Source organism: Pestalotiopsis fici (assembly GCF_000516985.1).
Source record: "Pestalotiopsis fici W106-1 unplaced genomic scaffold PFICI_Scf_11, whole genome shotgun sequence".
Taxonomy (NCBI): domain Eukaryota; kingdom Fungi; phylum Ascomycota; class Sordariomycetes; order Amphisphaeriales; family Sporocadaceae; genus Pestalotiopsis; species Pestalotiopsis fici.
Window position 1 is genome coordinate 1,850,333 of NW_006917101.1, and position 21,863 is coordinate 1,872,195.

Genomic DNA, 21,863 nt, shown 5'->3' on the forward strand with positions numbered 1-21,863 from the left:
GGGCCAAAATTGCAGTGAAACTCAGATCTGCCAGATCTTGCAGTGCCAAGATGCAGTCTAGATTACCCTGCATGAGGTTGGCTTACGAAACAGTCGTCTACTCACGTCTCGTTGAGAATTAACTTTGCAGTGAAAGCAGATTAGAACTAGGTGGGTAATTCAGGCTGTACATGATCATCCATGGCGGGTCGCTATATGTCCTTTGCTGGGACTCAAGTTGCAGTGAAAATGCAGTCCAAAGCAATGGAGCCAATGGTGTTGTCGTCGGCAAGAGTTGGATTCCATTTGGGACTCCCTTTGTGAGGGTTAAAATTGCAGTGAAAGTCATGCGAGGGAACTTGCTTTTTTGGTGTTACTAGCAACCCTTCCGGCGTAGCATGCACCACTGGCCAATGAATTTTGCATACCTCCCCAAACGGGGGGCTCATATGTTGTCCTCACGCTGGAACTAATATTGCTGTGAACATGCATTTCAAAGCAATGTAGCCATTGGTATTGTCGTCCACAAGAGTCAGACTGTAGTTGGTATTTCCTTTGTGAGGGTTAAAATTGCAGTGAACATGTATGGCAAGGTGGTATGCATCAACCCACTGGCCAATAAACTTTGCGTACCTCCCCGAACAGCGGGCTCATGTGTTGTCCTCTTGTTAGAACTAAGATTGCAGTGAAAATGCAATGCCAACTACCGTGTTCCGGTCGTGACTCCTTTGTGAGGGTTAAAAATGCAGTGAAAAATGGCAGCACTGACGAACTACTGGGGATGCCGAGAATTCGGCTCTGCGTACAAGGCAATGTGACATTGTGACCAACGTAGCGTCCGATTTATTGGTCACTGGTACGGCTACTAAGCATCAGCGCCTCTCCCAGTGCGGCCTTTGTCTAAGCAATGCTGGACAATAAAAGTGCCAGCGAAGCTGGTAATTTTCAGAGTCTGCTCAAAGAACAATTTCAATCACTCGAGGGGATATATCAAATGATTATGTACCCACTCGGGCTTAATTCCACAGTGGCAAGGTATATACTAATAACGTGTTACCACAGTTGCGTGATCGTAGTTTAACCCTAGAAAAGTTACAAGTCAAGCCGTTTTGGAGGGGGGAATGGCGTAATATTGCACCCGACTGTGCCATGCTTGTCAATTTTCCCAACCATGGTTCTTGTGTTGGCTTGAAACAATCAGGCTGAAGCTAGAGATATTCGATACGATGAATACGATATATACGATGGATACGAGTTTTTCGACCTGGATCTGAAGAAACGTCATTCGTCACGACGCCCGAAGCCCGAAACCCGAGTCCGCTGGTGCATCGTCCCTGGCATTATTCGGATGTTATTTGCGATAGGCAGACACTTTTTGCACAGCCCGGGGGAATATACTTGACTTTCTGCCGTATGCCCGGATCTCGCGATCCATTCTGCTTGGACACGCGTTACATTGCCGGTGCACCTCGGGCAGCCGCGCGCCCCGGGGAGGGGCGCAGCCGGCACCGTTACAGAGTTGATAAACCGCCGATACGCCGGACGCTTAGTGTTCGGAAGCGTGTGTAACCACTGAATCAGTCAAGGTAATTAAAACATCTCGACACTCTAAATACTACATATACTATCTTCCTCCAAGTACACCAACCAGTGATTTCAGCATGTCTCCAAATTCCGCGACGGGAATAACAACTGGAACTACAGGTTCGTCGCCTTCCCCACAAGACTTGGCGTCGAGTATACTATTTGTAGTGCATCGTGTCGCTAACTAACCACATCCTCCAATCAACAGCTGACCGGGTCAAGAAATGCTGCCACCTCATGGTCTCCATCTTTGGCGATGATCCAGTCTACAATTGGTTCCTGTACAGCACGCCCGAGGCCAAGCGGCTGCGGCACCTCCAGGTGCTGATTGAAGGCATCATCAAGGCGGCGGCCATAGCCGATGGCGTCTTTACCGAGATCAATGGCTGGGGGGCCAGCGCAGTGTTGATCCCGCCGGGCAGCAAGCCCGACAGTCCTCTCACGGTGCTGCGGGCGGGTCTCGTGCCAGCCGCCATTAGACTGGGGCCTCAACCTTTAAAGGTATGTCTCTGACCCTTTTTTCGCTGTCGTACAAGTCTTTTGCACTAATACATGAAACTTCCACTATTGACAGCGTTTGGTACATGATTATACCAGCGCGGCAGAAAAGACCAAAGCCAAAGGCATGACGGCCAAGGAGATCAAGCGAAGATTCCACTACTTGATCTTCATGGGGACATCGCTGGATCATCGGCGGCAGGGGCTGGCTGGAAAGCTCATTCAACACATGCAGGCGCGGATTCAGGCCGAGGATGAGCCGCGGCCGATTTGGTTGGAGGCCACGACGCCTGCGTCGAGAGACTTGTATGCAAAGCACGGCTTTGAGCTCGTGGAGGAAATTCCTCTGGGAAAAGGCGACGTGAATGCAAAGGGTCGAAGGGAGGCTGGAGGAGAGGGCGTCACCATCTGGGGTATGGTGTGGCGGCCACAAGAAGCGCCAATCTAGTGGGGTAAAGGGCGTTTCTTGAGTGATTCTAGTAGTGATGGTGATGATGACGATGGATATACCTTGGTTCGATGATGCGGGCAGTTGAGAGCAGTACTTTTATAAAATACACAGCAATATAAAGAATATGGAAGTCCAAGTGAACTCACGGTGATATGTGTAGGTAGTATAGATGCTTGTACAGTGGATTGATTATAGAGATGTCAAAGGTGCACATCAATCGAGAAGCTCCCCCACATCAGCACTGCTGCAGCGAACCTCGGTACTTATTCCCGAATGTCTACGGTAATAATTGATTGGAAGTGCGCAACTTGTACATTTTCATTCATTCCAATCCATAAATGTAATCTCTGAAATTCAAGTAAAATACACACATCGTTTGTCTCATCATGGTTGTCTGCAATCTTCACGTGGTCGCATTAAAGTCGGGCACATCCCCCGCCGCCTTTCTTGCCAAGATCCGCCAACATGACATGAAGCCCATATTCCAAGCCCAGGTCCTGCGCTGGATGATTCTACCGACGCACAATTCCGCCGGGCATCTCTTGAATCGCAATCTGCGCTGGGACCTGGTCTTGGGACTCGACGCGTCGACCTCGATCCCGTCGGCTCTGCAGCCCGTCATCGAGGCCATTTGGACCGTCTCCTGCGGGGCCTCGGCCCGGGTCCTCGCAGACTACAGCAAGCGCAACGCCGCGCTGCTCAAGCCAGAGCCCGGCTCCGTGCCCCAGGTCGAGCTGCCAGACGTGTCGCAATCGTCAAACTCGCAGAACCTTGAATTCTCCCCCGAGCTCGGCGAGTGGATCTCCACCATGCCGCCCGCCCTGCAAAACCACCCCGTTTCCATGCTGAACCTCCTCGCCTTTAACGAGGGCAAAAAGGACGACTACGTCCGGTACGGTAAAGAGTTCTCGTCGCGGGTGGGCGCGCGGTACGGCGGCAACGTCAAGATTGCGGCGCGCGTCGTGGACGGCGAGGGCCAGCGCGCCAGGGACGAGGGATGGGACGAGATTGCCTTTGTGCACTATCCCACGGTCAAGCACTTTGCCGCCATGTCGGCGAGCCGCGAGTACCAAGAGGTCAACCAACAGTACCGGCTGGGCGCGCTCAAGGATACCTTTATCTTGTGTACCGTGGAGATTGATGATCATGGCGAACTTGCTGGAGGGAGAGCCGCACTTGAGAGACTGTAGTAATCGTGTACTCATACATGAACGACAAGGGCGACTTTCACTGTGACTCTTTTCAAATTTTCTAAGTCCCAATCAAACTTCAGTTTTTATCATCGTAGCCATCTCACATTTTACATTGCAGGGTGTGCGTATTAGTTGAAGATACTCGGTGTATACCCTTCCAGATCAAGAAACTATATGATCGACTCCATGTAGTTTACAACAAGGGAGCACAGTGGGCAGAAGGGAGTATTGGTTGAAGACTGTACATAGTTATTTAGATCCATAATTTGTCAAAACACCATGGATTGGCTGGCCAAATCACTACAAAGACGGAGATGATCAATTTCAGATGATCCTGTGGTGTTCTACAATGGCCGTTATTATGATTCGTTCCAGTGCAGCCCAACTGTCATCGCCAACAACTCTTGGTCAATCGTGTGTCTTGAGATCTCGGCAGCCATAGTGTTGTAGGCTGCTTATTTCCAGGGGATTATGGAAAGACTATGAACAGCTATGCGTAGTTGACACACTGCAGATCAACACTTACGACGGCAGAAAGGATGCCAATTGAAGGTGGAGATACAGAAGCTATCTATAATCCAAAAAATGCCAAAATTTCACTACATGTGGCCCCTATGAGATCAAAGCCGTAGGTAGCTGGCTCCAGCCGACTCCGCAAGTTTCCATCATTTCTTTGTTGACTTTGAGCTTCCAGCGCCTATGCCAACACGCCCTCTCGCTGGGCAGGAGTCATCCACACAGTCTGTCTGGCCTGGTGCGGGAAATGTGTCCAAAGATTCCGGTGTACCAGTATCATCTGCTGCTGGGTGAGACTGATTGGAGGCAAAGTCTTGCCCCTGGTGCCGGAATTGTCTTTGGATGGTGCGAAGCAACGGGCCGTTCTGGGCCCGAGCCTTAGGCTTCAAGAGGTGGTAAAACGGGAAAAAGACGAAGTTCCTGTGATGGTCTATAGGAGTGCGAAGCGACGAGTCGTTCTGGACTCGAACATTAGACTTCAAGAAGTGGTAGAATGGGAAGAAAACAAAGTCCCCTTTGTTGGTCCCGGGCGTCAGGAGCCTCAGCTTCAAGCTCCTCCTCAGTATCGAGTTGATCATCATCGTCGACATAATTGATTATTACAGGCTGGACCTTTGATGCAGCATAGGTCATGGAACTCGTCAGGCGTGAGCCTATAGCTTTTGGCAATTTGCCGACACCAGTTGTACAATCGCAAGCACTCCGAGACTGAAGGACTATCGCGCATAGGCCGGTGAGCTTGCTGGAAATCGATATCGAAATAATTGCGGATTCGAAAAAAGGGCCATCAATCCGTCAAGGTACGGCGACCTATCTGCCGTGCGAAACGTCTGAAGAAAGGCTTCGGCTTCTTCCCGCGAGAGTTCTACCCCACGTTTATGTCGACGGCTATGGATATCCGTATTGCCAGTAATAGTGCTAATTGTTCCAATATTTGTTAAGGTATTGAAACATAGCTCTAAATCCTCCTGCTGCTAGATAATATCTTCGGAGTTGGTCGTGGCCCGCAGAATACGTCCGGCCCATAACATACCACAGATTAGTGTATTCGCACCGGAAGCCAAAGCCTTCCTCTACGCTATCGTCGTCTCTCATTGGGGTGAGGAAGCTTCGGACGCGTGTACGTATCTCTTCGGTGAAGTTGGCGCGTTCCTGGCTGTTGGGCGCAAATCTGTGGTAGTTTTGATCGCTTATAACGATATTATGAATAGGCTCTTGCATCCACTTCATGATATCATCTTTCGTGCCTGAGAGCACATAGTGCTTATGAACATCTTCCTCTCGGATCTTCCGATAAGGGGGCGTCTGCGTCCTTCTCAGGGTTTCTTGATGTTTCGTGGTCGCTGTGCTTCGGGCGACCACTTATGGTGAACCGGGCTTCATCATGGAGGGCCACAACGTCATGTGGCCATAGTCCCAGGGCCTCGATGATACACCCCTGCAGAAGACATCAAGATTAGAGACGGTTTCAATCAACGATGCGGAAAGCTCCAACTTACTCGAATCGGCTTTCATAGTCTGCGCCCTTGTCCACATGATGAGGATCCTTGACCTCGCGATAGTCCCGCTCGTGTGATTTCTGCACAGTCTCGAAGAATGAGTTGGCGGCAGGGTCCTGGATCATCAGATCGACAAGAGACAATCGTGTTTCTCCAGCACGGTCGTGCTTGGGTGTACTACTGCTCGATTTTCGATGGCAACTGGGCAAGTGATATCCTCCAACGCATCATTTGTATCCTCATGGAGAGTCCAGATGGCATCCGCGACGTAGAGTGGGTAGAAGAGGCATCAAGCTTGGTCGAATGTGCCCCTCCCGTCAAAGTGTTAGCGGGCGACTTTTGCGCCTCCGACTTGAAAGTATTACAGACAGGAGGTGATGGATTCGAATAATTGCTGTTGCTGGTCGTCTTCTGCTTCTTCTTCAGGTGTTTGTCGGGCGGTGTTGCTAGCCGCTTTGAGCAGTTGGCCTCATGCCTGTCGCGTACCGGGACAATTTTTGAAGGGTCCTCGCTCAGGTTTTCGTATGTGGAGAAGCCCTCCGGACGAGCCCGGATTTCAGGAATGATCTTGTCGAATAACTCAGCCATTTGGTTCTCGATTCCAGAAAAGCCGGCATTGTCCTCTTCCCTTGGCTTCGTCTGGGGTCCCGCACTAATGGCCCGACCGTCCACTGCAGTCACTTGTGTCTTGGATAAATAATTAGATCTCGAAATAGTACCGAAGTAGGGCAATAGCTTACACCACACTCTAAAGGGCCCACAGACAGAGAAGGCAAGTTTCGCCGCAGTAGAGGCGACTCGTTTGGTCGTTCGGGACTACGAGTATTCCGATATTGTAGTCACAAGGTCTCGATGGAAGCGGCAGCAGTGCAGATACCAGGTCTTGAGAAAAAGCAAGACACCCTGATCACGTAGCTGGGAATCGGCTCCTGGAATAGTATGCCTCCATCCCAGTGCTGTCTGGCGCCGGGACTCGCTGGGCCCATGAGGATGCCTGGGGAGGCGACATCAATGATGGCGACGGGACGGTCGGTGATGAGTATCCGATCTGGGATCTCCTGAATAACTTGAGTTAACATGAGCCACTGTTGGTTCGAGACAAGAACACCACTACTTACCCAATGGGGTTTATCGGTGCTGACTGCTGCGCCTGACTGCCTTGAGAGCTCTCCACCGACCTCACGATTCCGTGTCGGGTTGCTCTACATTGAACCCACAATCTAGTGGGCCTGGGAGAAGATGATCAGCAAATAAGTAACAAATCAGATGAACAGTACTTACACTGGGGGGCGAGGTTCTCAACGTTACTTTAGACAATGTGACAAGTGGGGATCTTTGCGAGGTAGCTGCGGATGAGTTTAGCTTGGGCATCGTAGGGGTGTACTGCAAAATCTGACCAGTGCCACTTACGAAGACAAGTTCAGTCGAATTTTTATTGCGGCTGCAGTGCCAATGCTGCTGGCAGTGGTGCCAAGGCTCTGGCAATGATTGCAAGATACCGTCCCGGTGTTGTTTTCTGACATGATGGAGGATGACGATAACGATGAAGATGACGGCGCCGACGATGACGAGAACCTCCGAGATGTGTCAACCAGGGGTATCATGAATATTGAATAGACTGCGCCATGCTTATCGTACTCCTGCTGAACCCTGGTAATTCCCCTGGTGTCTGTAGGGTTCACCAGAAGTCAACTGATCGTGCTGTTAGTATACTTCCAGAAGCTCAGTAGGCTTTTCTGCTACCATCTTACGGCACCCGGTGCTCACCAAGCCGTGGTTCTGTGATCCGAATATCTAGCCACCAAGGACGCCCGTAAGTATTTCGTAGGGAGTATGGAGTAGGTCATAGCTACCATCGTGATCATGCACAAGAGGAGAATACTGTTGCCGACGTTGAGGTCTTCCAAAACGTGCATAGTCAGGCTATATCAGAAGAGTCGTTCTGGACTCTGGCCGTGCTGCCATTTCGTTTGCCAAGGCGCGCAAGGGTGCAATGAAGTCCCAGTGTCACTGAGGATTAAGATGGAAAAGTTGATGAGGAATGGGGAAAGTCTTCCGCCAAGGTAGAGGGCTCATAGTCATGAGGAAAGGCAAAGTGAGATGAAGAGATGAAAAATTTCGATACAGGTAAGGTCGTGCTGTCTAGGTATATATACAAGTTGAGAAGAGGACAATTTCAGCTTTGCTTAATCAGCCAGTCCGTTTACCATTCGGCAATTTCACCAGCCTTAGGCTTCCTTGTCCTGATGACCTTGTCTGGGTTGAGTAGACACAGAGGGTCCAGAGCCTGCTTGAGCTGTTTGTGTTGTTTGTTGTCAGCAGAAGATCAAACAGACATTGGATTGAGATGGAGAACAGTAAAAGTGGCAAGCTGCATTGAAAATCTCGTGTTTTTTTGCAATGCCTGAAACAAGGCGACCAGCATTGCGGCTAGGTGCCGGATGGTGACATACCTTTCTCATGGTGTCCACGGTGCTTTCACCAAGCTCATGCGGCAAGTAGTCTCTCTTGACCAATCCCACACCGTGCTCTCCCTGTTGCAAACGAGTCGTCAGCTTCATTACGACAAAATGGATCACATGCAGTTTGGATGCCTGCAAGTCACAAACTTACCGTAGTTGTACCCTCCATTTCCACAGCCCGTTTGACCATACTATGCATCAACTCCTCGGCTTCAAGTCTCTGGTTGTCGTTTGAAAGCAGAATGACGTGGAAGTTTCCATCACCTACATGGCCCACAATGGTTGCATACAGACCGCTCTTCTTGATGTCGTTCTTTGTCAGCTCAATGAGGTCAGGCAGCCTGCTGATAGGGACTGCGACATCACCAGTCCAAACGTTGTCGCCCTCCTTTGCCACTGCTTGTGTGCTCCACAATGCTTCTTTCCGTGCACTCCACAATTCGGTCTTCTCCTCCTCGCTTTTGGCAAACTCAAAGCTTTTGGAGCCCGTGCTGCGAGCCATGTTCTTGACAATCTGGATCTGTTCCTGGACTCCGCGCTCTGTGCCACTGAATTTGAAGAAGAGGGTAGGTGCCTCTTTCCATTCCTTGGACGTCATGCCTGCTTTGTTGATGCATTTCATTTGCTCCTCATCCAGAATCTCCACAGCGGCTACCGGAACGCCTTGGCCGACCACCTTGCCAACGCAGTCTGCGGCCTGGCGGATGGTGTCAAAGGCGCAAACGGCGACGCTGGTGCTTTGTGGCTTCACCGTCAGCTTGAGTGTCGCTTCTGTGACCAATCCCAATGTCCCCTCGTTGCCAATGAAGAGCTTGGTCAGATCGTAGCCTGCTGAAGACTTTCTTGGGCGCTGTCTTGTCTTGATGACAGTTCCATCAGCGAGAACAACAGTCAGAGAAATGACCCATTCTCGCATGGTGCCGTAACGATACGCATTTGTGCCACTGCATCCGGTACCAATCATACCACCGATCATGGCACCTGGGCCTGGGTCGGGAGGGAAGAACAAGTTGTCTTTGGCCAACTCCTCATTAAGAAGCTCCCATCCAACTGCAGGTTGAACTACAACGTCTAGATCGTCCTTGTGCAACTTGAGAATCTTGTTCATGCGCCTAAAGTCAATACTGATGCCTCCTGATGTGGGTGTGAAATGTCCCTCCAAGCTTGTACCTCCGCTGTAGCCAACAACTGGTATCCTCCTCGAGTGACAAATCTTCATGATCTCGGAAACCTCTTCAGTGGAGCCGGGGAATACAACACAAAATGGCTTCTCATCCTTTTGGGCACGGTACGAAGACCAGCCCGAGGTCGAGTGTGTGTCCAAGTCGGCATCCAGCGTGCTGACATTCTCCTTGCCAACTACAGCAGCAAAGTCTGTCCAAGCGGCTTCGAGGTTGGCCTTGCCAAGGTTGTGTCGTGGAGGGTGAGATTGGGAAAGCGGAACGGTCGAGTTCGGGTCGAGTTCACGAGGACTTAATGTTCCAAGGTAGTAAGATCCTAGAGCACCAGCAACGAACACTGAGAAAATAAAACCATGTCAGCTTGTTTTCTCTCACTCGCATTCTCCTTCTAATGTCACCAAACTTGGACTTGAACATACTGAATGTGATACCCCAAGCCCGAGAGCCTGCCGTGGTTTGTCTCTCCGCGGCGAACTTGGCGCGCTCCTGCTTTTCGCGGGCAATGCGCGACTGGACAGACTCGAGCATTTGACCCTTGAAAGACGACCCATCCTGCTTGTCAGTGGCGTAGCATCGGGCGGCAGTGTGTCGTGAGCTCAGAACTCCGGCTCTTGTTGTGGCGTAAGCTGTCGGTGCGGAGACGCTGCTGTGCAAACCGCCATTGAGGCTGCGCAGGGTGACCTGGCCCTTCCGTGTAAGTAGGCGCGACATGATTTCTGCAAAATGATCTTCAAAGCTAGGAGGAGATCCGTGGTAAGAAAAATTACAGGCGCGGGGATCCTCTCGTCATCCTCTGGTCCCGAGCGGAGGAGGGATTGGGTTGGTATACGACGAGATGGAGGCCCAGTACCATAGAAGCCGTCAGATTTTATGGCATGCAATCAATGGGCTTTGCGCGCGCCCGGGACGGCGGTTGCCAAAAAAAGGCACTGAAAGTTTACTGAGCTTCGGAGCAAGAGCTCTCCACTTTTCGCCGGCCCGCAGCGGGGAGGAGCCAATCGCCATAGTGGATCTTCATTGCGCCTTTCACAACTTTGGTATTACTGACCGCGGAGTTCAGTCCGATTTGATGTTTCTTATCTTTCTCTCACAGCAGTGATACTGCTCAATGTTTTTGGACATGTCGCGTGGGCCATGGATGATACAGCTTTGCATATGTCCAAGGGATACCTTATTTCATTGGTTGAGACTCGGCGAGCAGGGTGGGTGGCCACTCTCCAAATTTGAGCACTACATACGTATACTAACTAGTACTGCATTTTTCAAGATACCTACCTAGGGAAGCACCTGCATGTAGTATACCTAGGTAAATATGGTTCCACTCAAAAGCATCAAGCCTTGCATGTCATAATGTAATTCTAGTGCAGTTTCCTTGGAGGTCCCTAGGAAGGTCATATTGTAGGTACACTTCAGTCCTCTTGACTGTTAGGAAGGTACCTAAGTCTTCCATTCGGCCGGGAGAAGTTGCACTACAAAACAGGGCGGTCCAGACATTGAGCTTCGGTTTCTTCCCTCAAATACCATCAGGTAAGCCGTCAGCTCGTCGTCCCTGCTCACCTCGATGGTCATCTCTCGGTCCAAGACGCCCTCGACACGACCGCAAACAGTACCAGCAAAGTCTTTGCAAGCCACCTGGCGCAACTCATTCAATGTCCGAGTCGTCAATGTGGTAATCCAAATTGGCGGTGCTATTGTGATTGGTGATGACGGGTGCAGTCGCAGGTACACGGCCACTGGCGGACTTGGGTTTGGATGAGGTAGATAACTGCTCTGCACATATGTGTGCGAAGTGCTGCCAAGCGTTGGGGCGAGGTCCTGGGTGAGAGGGAAGGTAGGTTGTGATTGTTGAGTACCCAAATTTTGGCTGTGGTCGTTGATAAGCATGGGAAGAGTGCTGCTGAGATGTGGATCTATGGGAAGACCTCCACTTAGCAAAGTGTCTGGCAACAATGAGGAATGATGCTGTGACGGCCCGGGTGCCAAGACTGAGTTTTGCGGCAAGGCAGGATGGAGACTTTGGTGGTGTTGAAGGCCTAGGCGTGTATCCCGCGCGTGACTCTGCCCTGTGACATGACGGGCGTCATGACCCATGCGAATATCTGCGGTGTTGGGCGAATGGAGTATTGTCGGCGTCGAGGACCGAGGATATTGGATTGGAGAAGCCGGAATAAAGTCATGATCCATCTCGTGAACTTCTTCTGTGGCGTCCTCATTTGACGAGTCAGGCGTATGCGCATCCGCTTCATCGCCACCCAACATGACTCCAGTGCTGACCTGCGGGATAGCTTTTGGACGAGTCTTTGTAGAGACATTCTTGCCTTGGCCATCCCGTAAGCGCTTCATCACATCCCGTGCCACTACATCGATCGCTCGCAATCTATCCTGGTCCATGACGCCAGTAGCCAGTATCTCTTGCACAACGTTGGAGTTGAGCCGCCACTGTTCTTTGAGTTCTTCCCAGTGCTGGGGCCCCGCCTCAGTCTTGCTTGTGGCGTGATCGTCCTTAAGAAGGCCGGCAAAGTCCTGGCGCATGGTTCTGTACTGTTGTGGGTTAATGCCCAGTATACTCTTTGCATCAGCGATGGTCAGCTTGTGCTCCATGCTGCGCATACGCTTCGTGACATCAGTACATATCACGTCAAGAGCCAATTTTCTACTCTCGAGATCATCGTGATCAACCCACAAGGCTGATTGTAGGTGTGGCATCTCCTCAATCAGACGGCTTTTTGTAGCTTCCCATTTCTCAGGGCCGGCTACCGTCTTCCTGCTGACGCCGTCTTGTTCACATAGTTTGGAAAATCGAGAGCGCACTTGCTGATACATCTTCATGTCAAGGCCAAGTATTATTCGACTCTGGTCGATGGTTGTCTCTGATGGGAATCGAGGCTGTCCAGGGGAAACCGCAGCTGACCCAGAACGAACGCGAATGCGCCGCCTTCCCTTACGAGCCTCCCAATGCACCATTGACTCTTTGCTGAGTCCATATTCATTTTCTTTCTGTTTTGCAGACCTTTCAGCACTTGCATTGGGTTCAGGTGCTTCTTCTTCGTCTTCTACTTCTTCATCCTCTGGGTCTGATTCTGATAGAAGGTTGTTCGAGTTCGGATCTGGCGCAGCGTCGGACATCAAGGTTCTGTGAGGGTTCGGTGTACGGAGTAGCCAGCGGTTGCGGGCGCGCACGCGCATCAATTCTCGATGCTTAATTTCGAAGCCATCCTCGTCGTTCAGTATGCGCAGTATTTCCTTTTGCGACAGGTTCCTTTCCCAAAGTTCCTTGACTCGCGCAACAAGCCGGCCATCTTTGTGGGCTGGATTTTGCTTTGATGGAAAGTTCCAACGTCGGAACTGGGTCTGATAGGCTCGCTTGCTGCCATGGACATGGGCTGTCAGCGTTGAGACATGATAGCAGGCGGTGAATGGGACAATTGCATGAAGCAATCCAGAATGGCAAGACGATGATCAATGCTCCAACAAGATGACGGCGGCTGGACGAATGCAAGCATGAGAGGACATGTCGGTAGGTACAGGTAGACGGGTAGGGATGAATAGTAGTGCGGAATAAAAAGTAGCAAGTGGGTACAATGGTTACGGCGGTCGACAAAGCCCACCTTGGGGCTCTTTGACAGAGGTCTCGACTCTCGACTCGGCCCATTCTCATGTATAATGACGGAGTACGGCGAGGCAAGCATACCTTGGGGTGAAGTTGTCCTCGATGCGCATTATGTCCATGATCTCCTCGAGGGACTTCTTTTCATCGATGTACAAGCGATAGCATTTTGGCTCATGCGCGTCCCAGTTGTAGACCATGGCTTCCTTTGGTGGTGCGCCCCGGTAGTGATAGCAAAGAATAGATTCATAATGTGGTTCTCTTTTTGGGTATGACTTGGGTAGAAAATGAAAGTCCAAGATTGCGCCAGGGCCCCAATTGCCCTACAAAAAGAGGCCCAGGAAGTGTTTTTGCGCAGGTGGTCAGATCGGATCTCCAGCCAACCAGACCAGCAGCTAGGGGACCAGCGAATAATGTAAGCAACTTTGTCAGGCCCCAGGGGCGGCTTGGCGCGGGTGGCCCTGGCGTTCGTTGTCCCGCACCCGCACCCTGATTGACTGGCCCTGCCTAAGGGTAATGTATGCTTCTTCCTTAGCAGGGGGGCGACTCATAAAACGACCTCAAGCGATGCCCTCACCAAGCACGACGCCAAAGCCGCCAGAGGCGCGAGTGGAGTGGTTCTCGGCAGTAGCCATTGCTGTGCCAAAACTTACAGCAATGACTGCCGGACGGGGTCTTTCTTGTTCTTGAAGGAGAGGGGTGCTCTTTTCCCCTGTTATACTGCGGAATATCTAAGACGTCACCCAGGACAATAACTCAGTTCATGTCCGGAAGTATGTAAGCCTCTCTAAGCACCTCTAAACTCATTTCGCCACTCCGATCACGACACTCGTAGGAAAAACAATCTCCACTATGCTATGTATGCTTCTGGACTTCGGCTAACCTCTGGATAGTGGATCATGGGCAAGGCTTCACATCGCCCAAAGGGGAGAAGAAAAAAAATACCCCAGAGCTTTCACGGCCAGCTGCTAGTAGTCCAAGATGGGCAATTACTTACGATATTACTGGTTTCATCAAAAAGAAGCATGTCAGTCTTCTTAACGCAGATGTCGGTATAAATCAACTGAGACACCACGTGTGCCTTGCGCATTCGTCCTTTTTCAACTACTTCCCGCGCCTAAACACTTCTTTTCTTCCATCCTGGTTCTGGGATCGGCGCCGTGACAGCCCCAAGAGCCCGGCTTTGGCAGCAAGAGTGCCAGCATTCGATTATCAGTGACCTCCGCAGACTTGGCCCATTATCCGGGCACATGAACTCAACACTAACGATGCACTCACAAGCATGCCAACCATACAGACTTGCTTCCGCGGTCATTGTATAAGCATCGATAAAGGTCACACGAGAACTTTGTTCATCAAGCGAGTACGCAATCGTATGTAGGTAGGTCACATGTTCTCTCCTGCGGCTGGAGACGACAGTTTATACCCAGTTCCGGGGCTGAAATATTCCGCGATATACGAGAGAGTGACTCGTGTTGTGCGATTGTTTGATAGCCACTATACTCGTCGTCTCTCGCCCAGTGGCTGTTTGCCATATGAGCGTAGCTTGTCCTAGTTGTTTTCATACTGTCCTGTATGATTGAATTCACCATTGTTATCATCCTGTCGGGCCAAACGGCGGTTTGTGTTTCGTTTGTTCCACTGCCAGGCCGGAGAGAGATTTCATTCAATCCAGGCAGGCAACCAGGCTGCCAGGGTATGAAAATCAATTACTGAAAAGAATTGTTCAGTTGCACGCTAGATGAACTATATTTACCTGTTGTTTTTCTTTTCTTTTCTTTTTACGGTGCTGAAATGGCGAATTGAAGGTCAAAGTGGCCACTGTCTGACTGAGAGTTCCGCTCTTGGTGCTTCCCCAGCGCGGGTTCTCTCCTCTCCTCTGTTCTCCTCCCGGTGACGAGGATCAAACGTCATTCTTGCCGAATCATGTACTTCATGCCCAGCCTTGACTTCCACCAAGCTGTACACATTTCACCGCCCGCCCGTCTTCATTGCCTGCCGCGATCCCTTCTTTAATGTTTTTGTTTTACTGTCAACCCCCACCGGCTGGGCTCCTCGCATTGCATTCATATTGTCTCTTGCCGCATCACTCACATACTGTACTACTGTCGAGCCTCACCCTTGCCACCCCGGTGTTCTAGATCGTTCACGGATCACACTCTCCAGGGTTGACGGCCAATCGTCAAAAACAGACCCTGACTATGGACCATGTCCGATATCTTCTTAGCATCACGAGATACTATACATTTTGAATGCAGTAGAACCTCGCCTTCTCCCTTTTATGGTTCATTGTTCCTGGCGTGCAGCTTCGTTTGTCACGTTGCAGAAATACTCGGTACTTTTTCTGGGTTCGCTGACGCAATATAAATTACAAGACTAATGAGTTCCTGAGGGGGCGATTGATAATACTCCATACTGGAGCAGTTCGCCACTAAAAGAAAGAGTAAAACTGGCAAGCCGAGCGCTTCGCTAAAATTACGGCTCGCCTATATACAACCGGGCGGCCATAAGTGCCGTCGATGTGCCGTGCTTGGTTGTGTTTGTGTTGCCTTTGTACCTTGGGCTTGTGGTTCTTCGATTGGCCGTTACGTACATCCAGAGTAGTATACTAGGCAAATTGTTAGAACCGACTTCTTCTTGGGGGTTGTGGTTCGAAATTGCTGGCCAACATGTCTAATCCAGGCCCAAATCCCAACAATGTCTACAAGCCCGAGATGGGACCAACCCCTGGCCATGGCGATCCTTTTGGCTTTACTTCAGCTCCATATGCTTCTTCCTCGTCTCTCTCCTCTGGCGTGACCGACCGGAGACCTCTGCCAAACTTCGACGTTCATAAAGGTGTGCCAGCTACCCCGGTTCCTTCCAACATTCAATCCGCAGCACAGCGCCGCGAGAGCGCCAAAGCCAGGAGACGAGTTCCCACATCGCAAAGGAAGCGCACTAAACTGAGCTGCGACGCCTGTAAGGCCAAGAGGTGCAAGTGTCTCCGTACTGGCCCCACGCCCGACTCTGATGACACGCAAGACGACAGTCATCTGGCACCTTGCAAGAATTGTGTAGATGCTGGCATCGAATGCGTGACAACCTTGCCCCGAAAACAAAGAATCTATGGCAGTGTCGAGCAGCTGGACCGCAGATATCGCGCATTGGACGCCCTCGTCTCCGGCCTCTTTCCGGACCTGCCTTCTGATGCCACGCCTGAAGAGCTCGTTGAATATGGCCGCCAGCGCGGTGTCGCCATGCCGGACCTTGGCACCGAATCCGATGCCCCAAAATCTCCAACGACATCCTCGCTACATATCACATCTCCGAGTTCTCCCCCGAACGCTGGCAGGCGCATTGGAGACGACAGTCCCGAGTTGGGCCACAACAATGCCCATTTCATCAGGGACGCCAGTGGCCGTACATACTATATTGGACCTTGGGGAAGCCTGGGTAGTTTTGCCAGAGTGCGAAATCTGATCGCCAGGCGACTCAACGCCTCAACCGACCCGGATGCGAGCCGCCGCGGCCAACGTCTCTCATCAAAGTCTGTAACGGATGCCATTGCTCGCTCCTTTGGCGAGACATCGGCAGATATAGTATCGCCAGCTCCCCAGGCATCACACCTTACTCAGTCGTCTCTTGTCAATGTTCAAGCGCCCCTCGATGATTCGATCAGCACGGGCGACTCTCGATTCTGGGTAGCGACATCCAAGATCAAGCTGCCCGATAAGAAACTGGCAGACATTTGCGTAAACGCCTTTTTCGACAATGTCCACCCCGACTTTATGCTGTTTCACCGACCCACCTTCCAACAAAATTACGAAGATCTTTGGAACCAGTCGGGACGCCGTCCAAGTGTGCCACACCTCGCGGCGGGTAGATACGTATCGGTTGGGTGGCTATGTTGTTTGTACCTGGTCTTCATCCTGGGATCGCGCTCATTGCCGCAGGACCCTAGAGCATTGAGATTTCAGCGGACTTGGTACGAATCTGTAAAGGAGCTGCCGCCGCTCCTCATCATGTCAACCCTCCCCAACGTCTGCGCATTGATGCTGCTTGCCCTGTACTACCAGAGCACAAATGATCGCACCAAATCTTGGGTCTACCTTGGTGCGGCCTCTCGCCTGTCAGTCACCCTGGGAATGCACCGCGAATGTGCAAACGAAGGGACGGGCCCAATCATCACCGAGATCCGAAAGCGTGTATGGTGGACTCTATATGATTATGAGCAACATCTATGTTGTTCGCTCGGCCGGCCCAGCTCCATTGAAGACACTGAGGTCAACGTCGACGTGCCGGATGAGGGAATACTGCAGTGCGTCCCAGCTCTACCCCGTGCACAGCTAGGGGCGTGGGTTCAACTCATTCGGATGCAAGCTGCCATTCGGAGGGAGATACACGTACCGAATCTCTCGGCCACAAATGTCATTCCGCAGGCCGTTCGGCTTCTTCGTCAACTCGGTTCATGGAGGCGCGATCTGCCATCAGCGTTGCTTCCGCCCTCCCGCGACCTGGTTCATGCGGATCCCCAAAGATATAGGCGCATTATGCTCCTCCATGTTCAGTATCAAAAAATCATCAATCTGCTCACGCGAAGATTCTTGCTACACGAGGTCGAAGCTGTCGATCAGGGAGAGAGCCTAGGCCAGGACGCATTCGTCATTGTCAGTCTCGGCAAAGTCTGTGTCACCTCGGCCATGCGCTGTGCCCAACTTCTAGTCGAACTCTGGCGCGCAGGCAAGTTCAACGGTGTCACGGCGCTCGACACGTATTATGCCTATCTGTGTAGTATCCAGATATGTCTGCGACTGCTTGAGCCGAGCCGTACAACGCCTGTTGAAGACCCTCAAGGCGCAAGGTCGAGCGAAGACTGGAAATTTCAAGCTCACAAACCTCAAGTCGAACCCAGTGAGCTGCAGCTTCGGAGCGATTTAGACTTTGAAGTAGAGACGCTCATTACACAGATGAACTTTGCCGAACAATACAGTGCTGCCGAGTTGACCGAGGTCATCCGCCAAATTCACGATGTGCTCAAGACGATTCCCATGTCGGGGTTCAGCGCAAAGTGCGAGGCCATTGCGTCCGAGTTTGCAAAGGCACTGGGTGCCGTTGACGGGAAACCTGAGTCGACCCTGTTTGGAGGACGCATGGGTCAAGATATGCACAACGTAGCGCAGAGAATGAGTGAAGCCCCGCATCTTTCGCAAAGCATTTCGCTCTCCAATGCTCCCCTTTTCAGTAACCCGATGCCTCCGGCCGCCATGGAGGCCATGGGGAAGCCACAGCAGCCATTCCAGCAGATCCCAACGGCCATAGGCGCCAATAGCAATGCCATGGACCATGTATACTCGGGCATCCTGGCTCCGAGCACCACAGGAGGCACGCAGGCGGCACATGAGCCACAGATCCAATGGGATATGATTCAGCCGCCAGAAGAGTGGTCAGATAGGAACCGTATGTTTACGGATATGGCGGCAGACTCCTTGTCCTGGCCCTTTCAGGAAGACTACCAATACAACCCTATGAATCAGCCTCCGTAGTAGTCTAGGCAAAGGTTTGCATAACATGTAGTGTGTGCGCACTTTGATCAATACAGGTACGAGATCAGGATCAGAGGTATTTAATACACATCATCTAGCATCTAGAAGTCTTGCTGTAGAGCCGGATCTTGTTACAAGCAATTCAAATAGTGACATGACAATACATTACGTACTCCTGAATAACTTTTTTCGTGCTATGTCCAAACTATTATTGGATAAATTTCATGAAATTTGTCCAAAGTGATGAAATCAGATGTCACCTTGATACTAGTAGGTGGCATAAAGGACATATGATACAATTCACAGGGGTCAAGTTACTCGCAAGTTCGTTTTAAACCACGTTATATGTGATATAGCCCTTAAATATAGTGTTTTACTATTGCAAAAAGACAATGCTACAGCCGTAGCAAGTGGCTTATTTCATCATTTACCACGACTGGTGTCATTCCGAATTGATTCTGGAAAACGTACTTGAACTCTCTGTACTCGAAGCATTTATGATTACGATCCTTCAAGTGATATCATAGCTGGATCATTAAACGACAGTATTAGAAGAGATAAGGGAAAACAATAATCCAATACTACTGGGAAATTCTATATGCTTGCCTATACTCAACCTTGTGCGTGATGCTTGGGGTATCTCTATATCTCATGGATTGACATATACCACTCTACGATGCCAGGTTTATCACACGGCCTGGAATCAGGAGTAGCTGCCCAGGAACTTCTTCATGTGGCCTAGGCAAGATCTAATAGTATGAATACCAGTCACTGAATCGGGAAATGGACAGTCAACATCTAAGTTACCTCTTTTGGAAAAGATTTCTATATAACCCGGTATCTACTCAAATGGGAAAACGCATTTTCGTTCCCTGTGTATTTCAATATAGTGACATGTGGTTACAAATCCTTGAATGTCAGTGGTACATGATTGTAATTTTTTGTCCCAAAGTAGTAAGCAATCTAGTATAAATAAATCAAACCAGCCACACAAACCCATGTTTTTCCCATTCAAAAAGCCCGTTCAGCTTTTTCTGTGATGCGAATCCAGCGGCTTGCATAATCAGCTTTTCATCATCACTTCATCACCATCATCATGATCCGAATTTGTTTCTTCGTCATGGTCCCGTCTTGTTTCCGACCTGTCACGGTTCGAGACACTGACCAAAAGGTCAAAGATCCCGGCTCCCCAAAAATAAATCAGCACTTGGCGTGATATATAATCCTTGGACCACGCCTTCTGATTCGCGAGTTCAGCTCAAGCCACTCAGCAAGCCTCAAAGATATTCTTTTTCACCCCCCTTCCCTTCTGGTCTGGGTCACCCATCGGCACCCGCCTGCAGCTCCTTTAGTCAGTCTTGTTTTCCAGCCTTACTGCCCACCCCTTCAGAATTGCCGTTCTGCGGCTCAGCTCGTATTTGCTTTTCTTTTTTTTTTCCCCTTCACCCTCCCACCCCAATATCATCCCGGCATTCCCGCCGGAATAGACAGATGATCGATCATCTGTCTTCCACGTGCCGTGCACACCCCATCAGATTGCTCTGTCTGTCAATGTCACCCCCTGCGACGAATGTAGCGGGTTGGGAAAGGCAAAAATCCACGAACACTCGATTTTACCCGGCCCGGATCATATGCATCTCTCTCGGTTTGGATCATAAGACATTTGTAAAAATTCACCGATCACGTTTTGCCACAGCTAACATGAAACCAGCCATTTTACCAGCTTCCACAAGAAAGGCAGCATCCTGATTCGTACACGGGCAGATTGCGTAGACTCTCTCAGACATGTGCCGTTTTGCTTGCAGTACAGGACGGCGGAATCTGCACATCACGCGGTAGCTGGAATTGAAGGCAAAGCGCTCGATTTGGCACTCCTGGCATGTGTGCCACACCGAGTCCGAGGAGTCGGGACCATGGTGATTGATCTCTTACAAAGACATACAGGACGGGCTGTCTGTCATGTTTTGTTTCTTGACGTCTGTATTGTTTGGCCCTGAGACGACATGATGTTGCTGCGCAGCGGCATCTCATGAGTCCAATCGGACTCGAGCCATTACCTTTTTGTGCATTTCAATTCGGAGTAACCCGGCCCATACTACCACACGCCTTGAAACACACGCAGAGGTACATGTGGATAAGTTTTGGATACTTTCTGGGAACATTGAGAAACCCCACCCAACGGACCGTCTTGACGCAGAGCCTCGGTCTCTCTCTGTCTCTCTCTCTCTCTCTTCTTTTTTTTTTCTTCCCTATTCTGAAAATTTCTGTTGGCGTAGGGCTGTTCCAGTTAGAATGGGATTCTGCTTATGGATACTAACCTTAGTGGTTATGGGACGGGCGCCCGTTTTGGGTTACTCAATTCTATCGGGCTGAGGGCTCCATCCAGCAGGGCGTGGGGAGGCTCTATGAGGGGGTTTTCGTGCCCTCGTCGGTGGCTCTTTTTGACATCAAAGGTACTGTAGTAGTATCGCCTATTTGATCCAGCCATGCATGCTGGCTACATACGTAATCCTGCTTTGGCTATGTTCTAAGCATGCACATGCACGGAGATAGATAAGCAGTCAAATAAGAAGCTTGTCTGGGCTGTTCCAAGCGACAGATGGAACTTTTTGGTCGAAAAATTTTTCTGATGCAGCAAAATGGATATCTTTTGACTCGGTTTGAATCCCTTGCATCCATTCGGTGTTTGTAATGGTGAATATTACAAAAGACTAGCCTCTCAGGGCGCATGGTGTGCAAGTGTGAGTGTGAGTGTGTGTATCATCAGCATACACACTACATGATGCAAGAAATACTTGCATACAAACGGATGCAAAGACGAGTCAATGGGGTACGTCGCGCCGAGGAAGTCTTGGTAGCCGTGCTTGTCTGTGCAACCCACATTCATGGACAGGCTTGCGGGAAAGAGAAGGAATACTGGGTGGTGGTTTGTACACCAAAAGAATGTGAGAGGTTTCTGTTGTGTAACCCGTGGGCCGATGACATGATTCATGGGGGCGTCCTTTTTGGGGTCCAATAGCCCGTACCCACTTCACTTCTTTCGGCGACTTGCGTTAGGCTGTCGATCCATTGTAGGTCGACGTCCGATGCCGTAGCGGCAGTTCGCGATCCATTATGTGGCTGCTCGTCTGGGGTTGTGGGCTTTTTGCAGTTGCTCGCTCGTCATGGGGGGGAAGCTGCTCTAGAGTCGTCGTCTGGACAGCGACTTCTCTCACTCTAGCCATTCGTATGATAAGAGAAGGACGCGAGGTATGGTCGTAACATGCGACGCTGAGAGGATATGCTGCAGCACACTTGAAGATCGAAGAAGGAAGGAGTTGCGAGTAGATTTGAGCCTAGGCTAAGCACCTTTCATGGTGTCGGTCCGG

At 50.6% G+C, this 21,863-nt stretch overlaps 5 protein-coding genes across 5 annotated transcripts; 3 read left to right on the forward strand and 2 right to left on the reverse strand.

Annotated features, from left to right (window-relative positions):
• Positions 1-1,800: 1,800 nt before the first annotated feature.
• On the forward strand, positions 1,801-2,509 carry PFICI_13557 (uncharacterized protein; the record flags this gene model as incomplete). Its single annotated transcript, XM_007842138.1, has 2 exons — positions 1,801-2,064; positions 2,138-2,509. 2 exons carry the CDS (start codon positions 1,801-1,803, stop codon positions 2,507-2,509), a joined length of 636 nt encoding a protein of 211 aa, XP_007840329.1.
• Positions 2,510-2,898: 389 nt separating this feature from the next.
• PFICI_13558 (uncharacterized protein) lies at positions 2,899-3,702 on the forward strand (the record flags this gene model as incomplete). Its single annotated transcript, XM_007842139.1, has 1 exon — positions 2,899-3,702. The coding sequence occupies one exon, from the start codon at positions 2,899-2,901 to the stop codon at positions 3,700-3,702; it is 804 nt and encodes a 267-aa protein (XP_007840330.1).
• Positions 3,703-8,046: 4,344 nt separating this feature from the next.
• PFICI_13559 (uncharacterized protein) lies at positions 8,047-10,074 on the reverse strand (the record flags this gene model as incomplete). Its single annotated transcript, XM_007842140.1, has 4 exons — positions 8,047-8,124; positions 8,174-8,254; positions 8,334-9,700; positions 9,783-10,074. The coding sequence occupies 4 exons, from the start codon at positions 10,072-10,074 to the stop codon at positions 8,047-8,049; spliced, it is 1,818 nt and encodes a 605-aa protein (XP_007840331.1).
• A 726-nt stretch (positions 10,075-10,800) lies between these two features.
• PFICI_13560 (uncharacterized protein) lies at positions 10,801-13,170 on the reverse strand (the record flags this gene model as incomplete). Its single annotated transcript, XM_007842141.1, has 2 exons — positions 10,801-12,730; positions 13,055-13,170. 2 exons carry the CDS (start codon positions 13,168-13,170, stop codon positions 10,801-10,803), a joined length of 2,046 nt encoding a protein of 681 aa, XP_007840332.1.
• Positions 13,171-15,639: 2,469 nt separating this feature from the next.
• PFICI_13561 (uncharacterized protein) lies at positions 15,640-18,495 on the forward strand (the record flags this gene model as incomplete). Its single annotated transcript, XM_007842142.1, has 1 exon — positions 15,640-18,495. The coding sequence occupies one exon, from the start codon at positions 15,640-15,642 to the stop codon at positions 18,493-18,495; it is 2,856 nt and encodes a 951-aa protein (XP_007840333.1).
• Between the last annotated feature and the right edge of the window lie 3,368 nt (positions 18,496-21,863).